General features: G+C 37.8%; 1 protein-coding gene across 1 annotated transcript; it reads left to right on the top strand.

Moving 5' to 3' along the window:
- Positions 1 to 6,928: 6,928 nt before the first annotated feature.
- On the top strand, positions 6,929 to 8,806 carry LOC131150287 (phosphoserine aminotransferase 1, chloroplastic-like). The gene has a single exon (XM_058100915.1). It carries the CDS (start codon positions 7,217 to 7,219, stop codon positions 8,489 to 8,491), a length of 1,275 nt encoding a protein of 424 aa, XP_057956898.1. The 5' UTR covers positions 6,929 to 7,216; the 3' UTR covers positions 8,492 to 8,806.
- Positions 8,807 to 14,084: the final 5,278 nt, after the last annotated feature.

Below are 14,084 nucleotides of genomic sequence, written 5' to 3'. Positions count from 1 at the left end.
AGAGGGGTGATGAGATTCGAGAAGAAGGGCAAGTTGAGCCCAAGGTATATCAAACCATTCAAGGTTCTTGAGCGAGTGGGTCTGGTAGCTTACATGATTGCACTACCCCCAGCACTCGCGAGGATCCACGATGTGTTTCACATAGCTATGTTAAGGAGGTACATGTTGGATCCATTGCATGCTGTGAGTTATGAGGACTTGGAAATTGGGGATACTTTAGCGTACGAGGAGGTACCTGTTCAAATATTGAACCATAAAGTTCAGAAGTTACGTACCAAGGAGATATCGTTAGTGAAGGTATTGTGGTGAAATCACGAGGTTGAGGAAGTTTCTTGGGAACTGGAAGCGAAAATATGCTGAAAGTATCCACAATTGTTCTAAGTATGTGTATATACCCTACTTTGGGTTAGGATAGGTGGTTAGTCGTTGTGAGTGTGTGTATTGTGAACTCCTCAGACGGTTTGTGTATGTAACCATGGTATTCCTCTGCCATAAGTGAGGGTATGTAAGTATTGTGATGGGACTTCGTTGCAGTAGTCGCCGGTTCATTCTAGAGTTGAGTGTGTATGAATGAGTTCATGAATGAGATATAGCAAATTCCGAAGACGAAATTTTTGTAAGGAGGGGAGGTTGTAAGAACCTGAACCATGATATATGAATTTAACTAATTAAGAGATGGGTAAATTGGTAATTGAGCAGGCTTCATTGACGAAACCTGAGTTCGTCGACGAAGGCTTTGTAGTTCTCGATGACGAAATTCAGGTACTTGTCGACAAGGAGTAACTAATAGGTTTTAGGAAACTAGGAATCTCAAGCTCGTCGACGAGGTGTCTTTAATGTCTCGTCAATGAAGAAACCATCTCATTGACGAGGAGTGGTCGAGTCAAAGGGTTATAAATATTAGTTTTCATTACTTCTTAGCTAAGAAATCTCAAATTCTCTCTCTATCTCTCTAGAACTCGAATGGATACTCGCTCTCTCTATAGATTTCTTCGTCGATCGTTGTTGGAATCAATGATTCGATGTTACCACAAGGATCGATGAAGGATTCTCTACAAGTTCTATGGATCAGATCTTCATTCCGGGAATTTTCAGGTTTTGGCTCGAAATCGAGGTAAGGCTCGGTTTTCAATTCTGATCCAGTAGTTATGTAGGGAATAGGATTGTGAGTATCTTCTATACTGTATTTTGTAGATTTTAGGAACTCGGTTCACTGTTTAGGGGTTGTAGAGTTCAAGATTGACCATTTTGGGAAAGGTAAGGGGATTCAGTTTATGTAGCTTATTTTTGAAATCGGACTCAGTAGAACTATGGTCCCCGGTCTTGTGTGCATTTTGGTTACTCATTTGGGGGGATCTAACAGATAAAACTATGGGGTTTTCAAGATTACAATTTTGGGAAAAAGGGGCGACGGGCTGCATCCTTGGTTTTGTTGGAAAACCGTAAATATATTGTGATATATATATATATATATATATATATATATTGTGTTAAAGGGATGGTCATGTTTTGACTTGTTTAAACTGTATGTGTTTGGAAAACCATGATTTTAGATTACCAAATAGGTGTGGTTTGTTTGGTTATATGAGCATGCATGGTTGTGTTTTGTTGAAATGTAATAGGGACTGGGTTCCAAGTTGTTCCAGGTACTAAGAGTGTTCGGCTCTATATTCGAGGGCGTATGAAATCGCTGGCCATGTTTGGCAAGAGTGTCTGACTCTATATCCAAGGGCGTGAGCCTTACCGGCTAATCACCGAAGGGTGTGGATCTACTAGTTTGTACCAGTATGACGCCATGGGAGTCTGAGACTAGCCATGTGTCGGGGACGCGTGTAATGTGAGTCGGCTTCAGGTCGAAGGGTGTGACGACACCGGATTGATTGATCATGTGTGTGTGTGTGTATGCACTGCTTTGAAACTAGTACTGGAACTGCATTTAACTGTGTATGTTTTGTTATCATGATAACACTCAAATGTCACACGCCGATATAACCTGTATCTGCTCTTACTGAGAGGTGTCTCACCCCTATTGTACGTACATATTTTTCAGGTCCTTCAAATAATCAAAACTAGCGTCCTTGTGTGGGAGCATAGTGGTCGGTGTACTGCGGACAGTACTTGGGTAAGTACTAGGACTGTTCCAGGTGGCCTTTTGTGGTTTTGGCTAGCACCTAGATTGTGTTTTGTATTATAGGACTTGAATTTCGTTGTGCATAGACTCTGGTATGGTACAGTATATGTATAGAAAGATCATTTTCCGCTACGTATATTCTAGTTGTGTATAGAAGTATATAGGGTGCCTGGGAACCCCACGGGGTCAGACCCTCATTCATTGTCTTGTATATGGATGTTTTTGTATGATACAGGGACAGGTTAGGTTACTAATTCAACCCTGGGTCGCATTACAGGGTTCAGAGCATGACAAAAAGTCTTACCTTGAATTTGGGATGAATTCCAAACTAGCCCCACCGACGATCTACTCCAGTAGATTTGTAAAAACCTTTCCTAGGAGTGTTGTGGTGGTTTCAAATCGTCGATTTGGATAAAAACAAACCCATAAATTAAGAGAAAAGGGTAGGAAACCGAAGAGGAGAGAGAAGGAGAGATTTGTGCGTGAGTTTTCAGTAAAAAATGAAGTTTAGGCCTATTTATACACTGGCCTTCTTCGACGAGCCACGTCACTTCATCAACGAGATCAAGAAGGCAATTTGTCGACGAACTCTCATCCTTCATCGACGAAATTCAGAATCGCCAACACATCCTCTTGGTACCTTCTCATCGACGAGACTCGTCCCCATCGATGAGTCGCTCATGTGCTCTCATCGACGAATTCCCTATATTCGTCAACGAGACCCTGTTTAATTACTTATTTTAATTCCTTTTTCCTTCTTTTTTTCATTATTTAAATACCATAATTCTCTGGATCACTACACCCACACCTTCAGCCATGGCCTCCTCAGTGAGGGAGGCTAAAAGAAGGCCAAGGAGACATTTTTTCTGTATTTTTCCATGCCACATGTTTGATGTTTGGTGTCTGAGAATCCGCAGGGTCAAAACGGGATGGGGGCATAAGAGTTCCATCCACATGGAGTTCCATCCACATGGCCGATCAGTTATTGTCTCTCTTAAAAAGGAAGCAATTGACTATTCCATAGGAGATAGTTCGAAAATGAGAGTTTGATTGTAACCATGTGGAAGAGGGTGTTGAAAGGAAGAAGAGTGGAGGAGGTTTTGGCAGCCATGGTTGGCGAGTCAACGACAACAAGGGGGGCGGAGAATGGTGCGGTAGTGTGCATATCGTGATGGTGTTCGTCGATTGGCAAGGACAAAACAAGCAGCAAGTTGTGAACCTGTGCCTCAAGAATAACCTCCAACAAGAATCTGTGATGGCCGGATAATGGGCGCGGGCGGTTGTGGTTGCTGCCTTACTATTTTGGTAAATTGCTGCGGTGGTGAGTGCGGCGGCTCTGGGAAAATGTCGCAATGGTAGTGCAGTGGCAGCAATGTAAGGTGACACCGCAACGGCAGTGCACCAATTTTAGGAAGGGGGAGAGGAGATTGACGCAAACGATTTGGAAACAAAGGATGAGGCCAAAGATAGGATTCACCGGCCGACGATGTCCATATTTCCTCTGGAGTGTGGTGGCTCTAGGACGAGACCTAACGAGCTGCGTGATTCTAGGGTTCCACGACGTGGGAACCTTGGCGGATGACTAGGGGAACTTCACTGCTGGCGATGGTAGTGAAGGACTAAAGATCCGAGTGGTGTGGACGATAAGCGTGTTGATTGTAGCGTCAACGAGGCTAGACGCTATGCGGCGCTGGGAGAATATACAAGTGGGGTTGCGTGTGGTGCTAGGAGATTGCTGGGGTTGCATGCGGCACTAGGAGAAAGAGATTAGGGTTGCAACAATGCGCTAAAAAGAAAATTAGGGTGGATCGTTTACGCTCTAATACCATAAGAATGTCTGAAAACCACCACACTTATGAAGTGGTGAGTGTTGTGCATTTATATTAAATTAAATATTACATGGAATAATTACATATCAATTCCCTATTAACTGAAGGATAGACAAAAGGAAAGCATATATATAATATTCTCCTAAAATTAAGGCAAAGAATCCTCAATATCATCAACACTCTATTCACCCTTCTTTTTGCGTCCAAGAAGTGTGTGTGTATAACAACCCTAAAAATATATATACATAATTAGGATTAAAATTCTAAAATATATATATTAATTAATTAATTCAGATAATAAAATAAATAATATATATATATTGATGGAGATGAATTGAACTAGATTCAATTCATTGAATGTGGAACCCGCGGGCATAATCCCCTTCCCACACCTCCCTCCGTCTCTATCTCAATTCCTTTCTTTATCCTTTACCCTAATATAGTCATATATATCATAAGATAAGATCAGATACTTCTGTTTATTTGAATTCAACGAAACCCCACCCCCACCCACCCCCCCCCCCCCCCCCCCCCCCCCCCTCTTTCACCATTCGCCTCTCTCTCTCTCTCTCTCTCAATTTCCTTCCCTGCAAACTTCGAAGATCTTTGCAAAATTTGAGGAACGGAAATTATTCCAATTTTCAAATTCCGCTCTCCAAATATTTAACCACGAGAATTTCATTTTTCGCACACTACAGGCACAACTTTAGGAATAGAGTAAGTAGATTTGATTATGTCAGATTTTATTTTAAAATATTTTCGATTAAATTTGAGTACATAAATTTATTTATATTCATGTTATTTAAATATATGTCTGGGTTAGATTAAATCACACGAATTTTATCATATCGGGATTTTATTTGAATTTACCGAATATATATTTATCAGAATTTTTCACGTAATTTATGAAATTATAATTATTATAAAAATTGTATGGCATGAGTTATTTTATTTTATTACATAATTGAGCAAATTTGTGAGCTTTCCGATGTTATGTTTATTACCTAGTTTATTGTGAATAATGATGATATTTATGTACAAATTTTATATTGAAAAAAGTGATGAGTTTATTTTATTTTATGTTGGGAAATTGATCAGATTATAATACTTTTTAATTGTATAAATTTTAATTATGTGTTAAGAACCATGATGGCCCAAATGTAACTACAAATGAATATTAGTGCAGTCACACTATTGTGGGAGTGTTGGCGATGGATAGTGAATTTGGCCTAGGTATGAGTATGAGATGTGATAGACAAATCGCACTTACAGACATAATATTTGATTTAGTCTGGTTGGTTGGTCAGTCAACCAATTAAGTCCAGTTTTTGGACCGCACAACCCGATCATGAGAGTTAAACATGACATGCATAGGTCAAAAAAAGTTTTTATGTATATTTGGGTATTTATGTGATTATGACCTTAAATAGGTAAAATGATGTTTTAGAGGAAAGTACAAATATTTATTTATATATGTAATTGACTGATTACAAATGAAATTTTTATTAAAGTTATTAAATATATTTTTATATTATGAAACTCATGTCAGTCACGCACTGATAATAAACTAGTTCTTACTTACTGAGATGTGCTTTATCCAATTATTATTAAATATTTCAGATGTCTAGAGGAGCATAACCGAAATCAGAGAAACGTAACGGAAGCGTGGGTGGGATTAGAAACAATGGTTTGGATTAAAGATTTAAAATTTTTATTTGTGTATATTTTAAATTTTCTAAGGATGTGTTAAATTTGATATGAGAGATATTGTGATAATGAGGTTATTTAGTATTCTGGTATAATGAATTTGAAGTCTTCCATTATATAAAATCCAAGTCACTACAATTGGTATTAGAGCAAATTTTTGAATTACTACAACGTGTGTGTTTTTGGGTTACTACAGCGTATGCGTGTGTGTGTGTGTGTGTGTGTGGTCGTGCATGCTTGTGTAGTGGTGTGTGAATGTAAGTGTGTGCATGAGTGTATCTATAAGTGTATTATGTGTGTGTGCGCGCACGCGCACGTGCGTGATTCATGCATAGGTGCATGTATGGGTGTGTGAATGTGCATGCACAGGGGTGTGGCTGTGTGTGTGTGTGTGTGGTGTATCCATGCATGTAGATGTGAGTATATATGTAAATATGCATGCATGATATGATCATGTTATAGTATATGCATGAGTACATGAATGCATGGATGAAAGCATGCATGAATGGATGCATGGTGCATATATACTGAAATCGAATTGTACACCAAACGGTTTAGATTAATCTTAAACTAATTTTTTACGATTCAGTTTAATTTTTTTCTCAATTTTAATGCAATATTTTGTTCTCAAAAAAATATTTAGAAGTTAGGCCGATGACCAATTTAAAAAAAAATATTCAAATGCAAAGGGTTTGCAAATCCAATAGAGCAAAAGACTAGAAAAAGCCCATCTAAAAGGCAAACCAGCTTGGCCCAACATTATAGAATAATTGAGGGGCAAATTGATGAAGGAGATGGATAGGCCAAAATCCAAATGGACTTTCATAGGAGGGGGAGGGAACCCCCATTAGGCGATGTGAGACCGAGAAATGTTCCCAACACAAAAGTTGGGATCTTTCATTCTACACTCCTCTTTTGTCAGAGGAAGAATCTCAAACTAAAATTCAAAAAATTAATTAATGAAGCCAAATATTAAAAGTTTTCATTACTTAAAGGAATAACATATATATATATATATATATATATATATAACAATACATATATATAGTATTCAAAATAAGCATTTTATAATAATAATAATAATAATAATTATCAGTTTTTTAATTTTTTTAATTTGATTTTTAAGTGAAATAAAGTCATTTTTTTATGAAATTCAAAATCAAAATTGAAAACTGAAGTATCAAAAGGTTTAATTTCGATCCGATTCTCCATTTTTTGATAAATTTTAGACACTACTAGTGATTATTAAGTTAAATTGTCAAAAATTTCATGCGGGTGTCCATGTTTAACTAAACTTTAATGGATACGACGACAGAACAGCACTCACCAACAATCACCTACAAGTGAAACTATGCTCACCTCGTGACGACGTCGTTTTGCCTCCCAAAAATCCCAGTCCAACACGGATCTACGCTGTGTATTTAATCCGGCAGCCGCGCAGATCCTTCCCACCAACCTTCCCCGTTGAAAAGTTCTTCTGCGCTCTAGGCAGAGAAGGAGAAAGAGAAGCACCTTTCCTTGCTTTCTCGCATCACACCCACCCATCACCATGGCCATGGCAGCTCCCTCCCATTCTCTCCTCCTCCAAAACCCTACCCTTCACTTTCTCAAAAACCCTGCCACCTCCCCCTCCAATGCCTTCCCTTTCCCCCACAAGAATAAGCCCATCTCGATCGCCTGCGCCGCCGTCACCCCCGTCCAAGCCTCCCCGCCGGCCGCCGCCCCTTCCCAAGATCGAGTCTTCAACTTCGCCGCGGGCCCGGCCACCTTGCCGGAAATCGTTCTGAAGAAAGCCCAATCGGAGCTCTGCAACTTTCGGGGCTCCGGCATGAGCGTCATGGAAATGAGCCACAGAGGCAAGGAGTTCCTCTCCATCATCCAAAAAGCCGAATCGGATCTGCGCAACCTTTTGGACATTCCGCCCGAATACGCCGTCCTCTTCCTGCAAGGCGGCGGCACCACCCAGTTCGCCGCCATCCCTTTGAATCTCTGCAATCCCGACGACCCGGTCGATTTCATCGTCACCGGCTCTTGGGGCGACAAGGCCTTAAAGGAAGCCCAGAAATTCTGCAAACCCAACTTGATCTGGTCCGGCAAATCCGAAAAATACACCAAGATCCCTGATTTTGAATCTCTGCGCCAGAATCCAGATGCCAAATACCTTCACATCTGCGCCAACGAGACCATTCATGGAGTCGAGTTCAAGTCCTACCCGAACCCGAATAACAAAAATGGGCTTTTGGTCGCGGACATGTCCTCCAACTTCTGTTCTAAGCCTGTGGATGTCGCCAAATTCGGGTTGATTTACGCCGGCGCCCAGAAGAACGTGGGGCCATCTGGAGTCACAATTGTCATCGTCAGGAAAGATTTGTTGGGAAATGCTCAGGAAATCACTCCGGTGATGCTTGATTTGAAGATCCAAGCAGAGAACAATTCGCTGTATAACACGCCTCCATGCTTTGCTGTTTACATGTGCGGTTTGGTGTTTGAGCATCTCTTGGAGCAGGGAGGATTGAAGGAGGTGGAGAAGAAGAACAGGAAGAAGGCTGGGATTCTGTACGACGCAATTGATGAGAGCAAAGGGTTTTACAGGTGCCCAGTGGAGAAGTCAGTGAGGTCTCTGATGAACGTGCCCTTCACGCTGGAGAAATCAGAGTTGGAGGCAGAGTTCATCAAGGATGCAGCCAAGGAGAAGATGGTTCAGCTTAAGGGGCACAGGTCAGTGGGTGGGATGAGAGCTTCTATTTACAATGCAATGCCCGTGGAGGGGGTGGAGAAGCTGGTTGCCTTCATGAAGGATTTTCAGGCAAGGCACGATGCTTGATTCCGTCTTTCCAAAGCAGTTTTTGGAAACAAAGAGTGTTTTTCTTCTGTTGCGTATTGAATTTGGCACCACATGTTTGGTTTGTTCTTCCCATGAGGGTTAATTAAAAAAGTCTTTTTAACTTTTGGTTGGGCAGCTCTGCCGATAATGGCATGTCCAGTGAGAGGACTTAAATCATAAATGTTTAGAATGCAGTATCTTGAGAATCGATTTGAGATTTTAGGGGAAAGGTTTTTCAGGTATACAGCCCGCTGGGTTCGTTGATGTTAAATCATTTGAGGCAAAGGTAATAATGCAAATTTGGAAATGTAGCAATCTGGATGGGAGTGGTTGGTATATAATTTTGCAACTTGTACTTGTCCGAACCTTCAAGGTGGGAGTTGAATCCTTTTACCTCTGGATGCAATTGGGTTACTTACTTCTGTTGGTATGTTTCTAGTTGTGGATGAACATACCTAATCAATCTTTCCACATGCATTTTCATTTAAGTACAATGCATCTCTACCTCAAACTCAAATAAGTTTACACGCATAGTGTGTGCCCCACAAGTAGTGTTCATTTATATATAAATTTTATTTTATCAAAAATTAAATCAAAATTCTTTGAATTGTCATCTTGTTTAAAAGAGACGACAATATTGAAAAGACACATTTTGAAATGAGCATAAATTCATCACATTGATGGAGTTTGCACTATTATGAGAGAGAAATTACACGGTGGTGTTTTTTTGGGATATTTCAAAGGCATTCATCTGCAATGGAGTTTTTTTTATACATGTGGGGGTTGGGGGAAAGGGAATACATGAATTTTTTCGGGGTATTTGAATTTTATTTGTCATTTCATGTGTCAATAGCAAAAGATGATAAATTAATCAATTTTTTTAAACAAAAGATACTCACCTCGAGATTTGACAAAAGACAGATATCTCCCTGAGATTTAAAAAATATCACACGAAATTTGAGGTTTCAAAAATGTCACAAACATAGATCTGTCCTTAAAAAATTTGTGTTTTTGCAAGATATAAGGGGAGATTTGTATCTTTTTCATAAAAACTCAAGAAAGGTCTCTAAAATTCTTGAAATCTCAAAGGTGGTTTTTAAAATTTATGGTGATCTTGTGGTATGTTAAACATGAAAGTCTTGATTCCTATCAATTTTGCTACATATGATGCATTTGGATCGGGAGAGAACTTTGCACCAATCATGAAGACGGGGAATAGAAATTGTAAGTGATGGGAGTTATATGCACATAACATGCAACTTAGAATGAAAAAACTTATGATTTGAAATAACTTATAAACTTAAGCAATATGGACGTGTAAATGTTTAGTTATCTCACTTTTCACTACTTGGGTATAAGCAATATGTAAAGCAATAGTATGGTGCAATATGCAAATATGCACTGATACTATTTTTCTATGTAATGTTTGTGCAAGTCTAACATGGTGCATGAGACATCTTTTTTTTTAATATCAAAATGGAAATATTATAGTTAAGGTGGACTGATTGACTCCTACAAGCTCGCGAAGCTAGGGCCCGTGAAAATGTCTTGATGATCCAAGTTTGCAAGTACGAAACTACAGTTTAACTAATATAGCAAGAGGAAAAAAAAAGCATCTAAATCACTAGAGAAGCAAGTCAATGCAAATTAAATCGGTTAAAATTGCTAGTGAATTACAGGTGTACTCTTACATCATGTTTGGTGTGAAGAGAATAAGAAAATAATTAAATGAAAATTTCAATGAAAAGTATGACTAAATCAAGTGATAAAGTTGATTTCATTTTGATCGGTTGCTTTCTATTTTTTTGTACTAAATTAATAGTTAAGAGTTAGTGAAGGATACCCCTTTGATGCATTTATTGTACCAAAATAATTTTTTATTTTTGTTTCTCCATTTGGAAACAAACGGGCAATCAAGTTTCCATCAAATACATGCAATGCAAATCCTTATGTTTGGGTAAAATGCCTAGAAAAAGTTTCAAAAGAAATATACTGATTTTAAGTGCGAGTAGTTGCTTCCAAAGTCGTGGCCAATCAATTCCTTGGTACGATTGAAGCCAATTAATTAATCATGTTTAACCATAATTATTATTATTTTATTAGTAAATGATAAATTATATTGATCAAATGGATATGTACAGAAACTCTGGGCATACCCGAGAGGAAGGAAGCCAAATAAGACTTCCATCAAAAGTTATCACTACTACATTAAATTTGGGCATTCTCAGGGACAATAAGTCATCAAACCAAAATCAAAAATTAACTAAATACCATAATTCAATCAAAAAGGAAATAAGATACCTTAGAACTCAATTCATCACCAGAAAGAATGTCATGAGATGATGGATATCCACTCCAGAATGAATCAAGGCATAGCACCCTCCAACAACAAGCCGTAAGACGATGAAAGCAGAAGGATTCCCAAATAATCAACAACTTAGCCCAGGAACACCATCCACAAGAAAGAAGACTGAGGCAAAGCTGAAGAACAGCACACAACCACCTCCATAAGATTAACCATGCCGATACTTGAAGATCAAATTGCCACTTGGACACTCGAACCAACACCAGCACAAACCTTAACAGAGGTTCAAACCACCTTCCATAGAGAAACAACTCGAAACCTTGCTGAAGAGTACCATCCCATCACAAAAGCTGTATCAGAACGTATCTCATTCCATCTCCAGAAGGTGCACCAAAAGAAATCAATCAAAAGCCTGATAAGCCACCAGAGAGAACTCCAAGATGATATCTCAAGAACCCAAGAATCTCTGAACCCCATAATAGTCTAAAAACCATTGAGAGAAAAGAAGGAGACAAAAACAAAGAGACTCCTGCCTCAAAAAGGCCAGATACCCATTGAAAGGAAGAAGGAAACAAAGAGAATATGTTTTTTTTTTGCACACTATCCTCCAGGAAAAAGGAGAGTAAAAGCTCTCAAACTTAAGCAACAATCCTCAACTTAGGCCGAATACACAATCCACAATCAGAAGGAAGACCAAGACCAACTGAAGATTAGCAACTCGATCACCTCTAAAAAAAAGTCACAAACCATAACAGAGGATCAATCCACCTTCTAAAGAGAATCATAACATGAATCCTTGATGGAAAAACCATCTAAACATAAAATCTGCATCATTCCATCTCCTATAGATGTATCAGAAGAAAATCAATCAAAAGCCTAGATAAATCATCAGAGAGAATTCTAGTAAGATATTTCAAGAGTTCAAAAAACTCCAACCACCTCATAATAGTCCGAAAACCTATTAAGAGATTAGAAGGAAAAAGAAAAAAATGAAAATGGAAGGATAGAAAGAGAAAATCGGGATTTTTTTTTTTTTTAGAACTTATCTAACATTCAAAATTTCACATCAATATACAACATTCACACAATCACAATTCAAAAGCAATTTTGGGACTACGGTTTTTTCATTTCCAACACCTCCCCCCCAAAAAAACTAATTATTGAATGGATCAAATCAAAATGAAACATACAACATTCCCAGAATCACAACTCAAAAGCAATTTTGCGACTTGGTTTTTTCATTTCCAACCCCCCCTCTCTCTCAATCACTACAGTACACTCCTTGGATTATTGAAATTTGTTTGGGGATGGGGGCTAACGTGGCGCTATGGGAATAGAGCCTATGCCCTAGGGGCAAACCATGAGATTTGTTTGCGTGAAACGCAAGTAAGAACACATGGGCTTCCCCAGCCCCTTATACCCCACAAAACCATCATCATCTCACGCAACTACTCACCCAAATGTTGTTTTTTGAAGCTTTGCTTTTTCGGTAAAGAGTTCTTTGAGAAAATGGCAAGAGTATTTTCCCATTTTAACTTTTTTTAAAAGTATATACATATATATATATATATATATATATATTAAATAATATCCTATTCTGAAAAGTATTTTCTAAGTTTAACGTAATCATATTACTTAATCCAGCGAGATTTAAACCTGATTTATTTTTATTTTTTAAATTATATATTAAATAATACATTATTCAGAAAAATATTTCCCATAATGACTCTAACGTAATCTCGCTACTTGATCCAGCGAGAATTAAACAAATCTCGTTGGACCAAGTGGCGAGATTTGTCACGTGTCACGCCCAAGATAAAAATAGGCAAATCTCGCTATTTGGTCTAACGATATTTGTCTTGACACGCATCTTGATATTAGACTGTCATCTAAATCTCGCTACTTGGTGTAGTGAGATTTGCTATGCATATAGAAATTTTTTTTATTCTCCTTTATTTATTTTTTTTATTATAATAATGATTAATTAAATAATTGGAATGAAGTATCATGTATTAATTTAAATTTTCACATAGAATAAATTACATTTTGTAAATGTTGTTTTTTAAAAAATATATATATTTTTTAACTTACATAAAACTTAATTTAATTAAGAAATACTATTAAATTATAATGTTAATTTCATAATATAATAACAATAGAAAGCCATAAATCCTACTAGATAAGGTCAACTATATAAATCATTTTTAATCAATTTATCTGATCGAAATTTTTTTTTCTATTAAATTGAAAACTATTAAATCCTTCGCCATTATCTCATTGTAAGTTATTTTAAGTCTACCCACATCCCTTTTAATAACAAAAATAATAATTAACTCACTCTTCCTCAAAGATGCTTTACTAGTAAATATTATGATATAATCATAGTATAATTGTTGATTATTTTTATTAGTATTCTTAATTTAAAGTGAAGTCGATGTTCTAATTGCACGCATGTGATGCATCGACCTCAATCGAAGTGAACCAACCTCAATTGAAATATTTTGCACATGGTGCGCCAACCTCAATCGAGGTGCTGATTGCACGCATGTGATGCATCAACCTTAATCGAGATATTTTGCACGTGGTGTACCAACCTCAATCGATTGAGGTGTTCAAGTACATGCAATGCATGTGCTCAAGTAATGTAATGCACATTGTACGTTGACCTCAACCAAGGCATTCCAACGTCAATCGAGGCGCTCAAGTACGTGCAATGCACATATGTGTTGACCTCAACCGAAGTCCTCGAGTATGTGTAACACATATGGTGCGGTGACCTTAATCGAGGTGCTCCAAGCATGTACGTCCACCATCCAACGTATACAAAACTTGATCAAGGTGTTCAAGCATGCGCAACACACAAAGTGTATCAACCTTGATCGAGGTGCCTAATCACACACAAAGCACGTGGTGGGTTGGCCTCAACTGACTTGCCGTAAGCACGTATAATTGACATGGTGTGGCCAACCTCAATTAAGGTGCCTTGAGTACATATGACGCACATAGCATACCTCAATCGAAATTTAGATTCATTTCAAAATTTATATCTCTATATAACAAACATTATCTTAAATTAGATAAAAGATATTTAATACAATATTAATTGTTGATATGATTAATTAGAAGTATAATAATATATATAATAATAATACAAGACAGAAAAAAGATTTCATTTTTTATATTTTTCTATTATGCTTTCCATTCTGATTACGACTTGGAATTTAAAATTTAGTTGTAAATTAACCAACCCTGCCTAAACTCCTTGTTGGTACTAAACTAAGCTGAACT

The sequence above is a fragment of the Malania oleifera genome, chromosome 1 (genome assembly GCF_029873635.1).
Source record: "Malania oleifera isolate guangnan ecotype guangnan chromosome 1, ASM2987363v1, whole genome shotgun sequence".
In the NCBI taxonomy this organism is placed as follows: Eukaryota; Viridiplantae; Streptophyta; class Magnoliopsida; order Santalales; family Ximeniaceae; genus Malania; species Malania oleifera.
The sequence above is the reverse complement of the archived record's forward strand: the minus strand, read 5'-3'. Positions and strand labels throughout refer to the sequence as shown.

Coding starts and splice junctions, on each gene's coding strand:
- LOC131150287 (XM_058100915.1), top strand. CDS start 7,217: ATGGCCATGGCAGCTCCCTCCCATTCTCTCCTCCTCCAAAACCCTACC.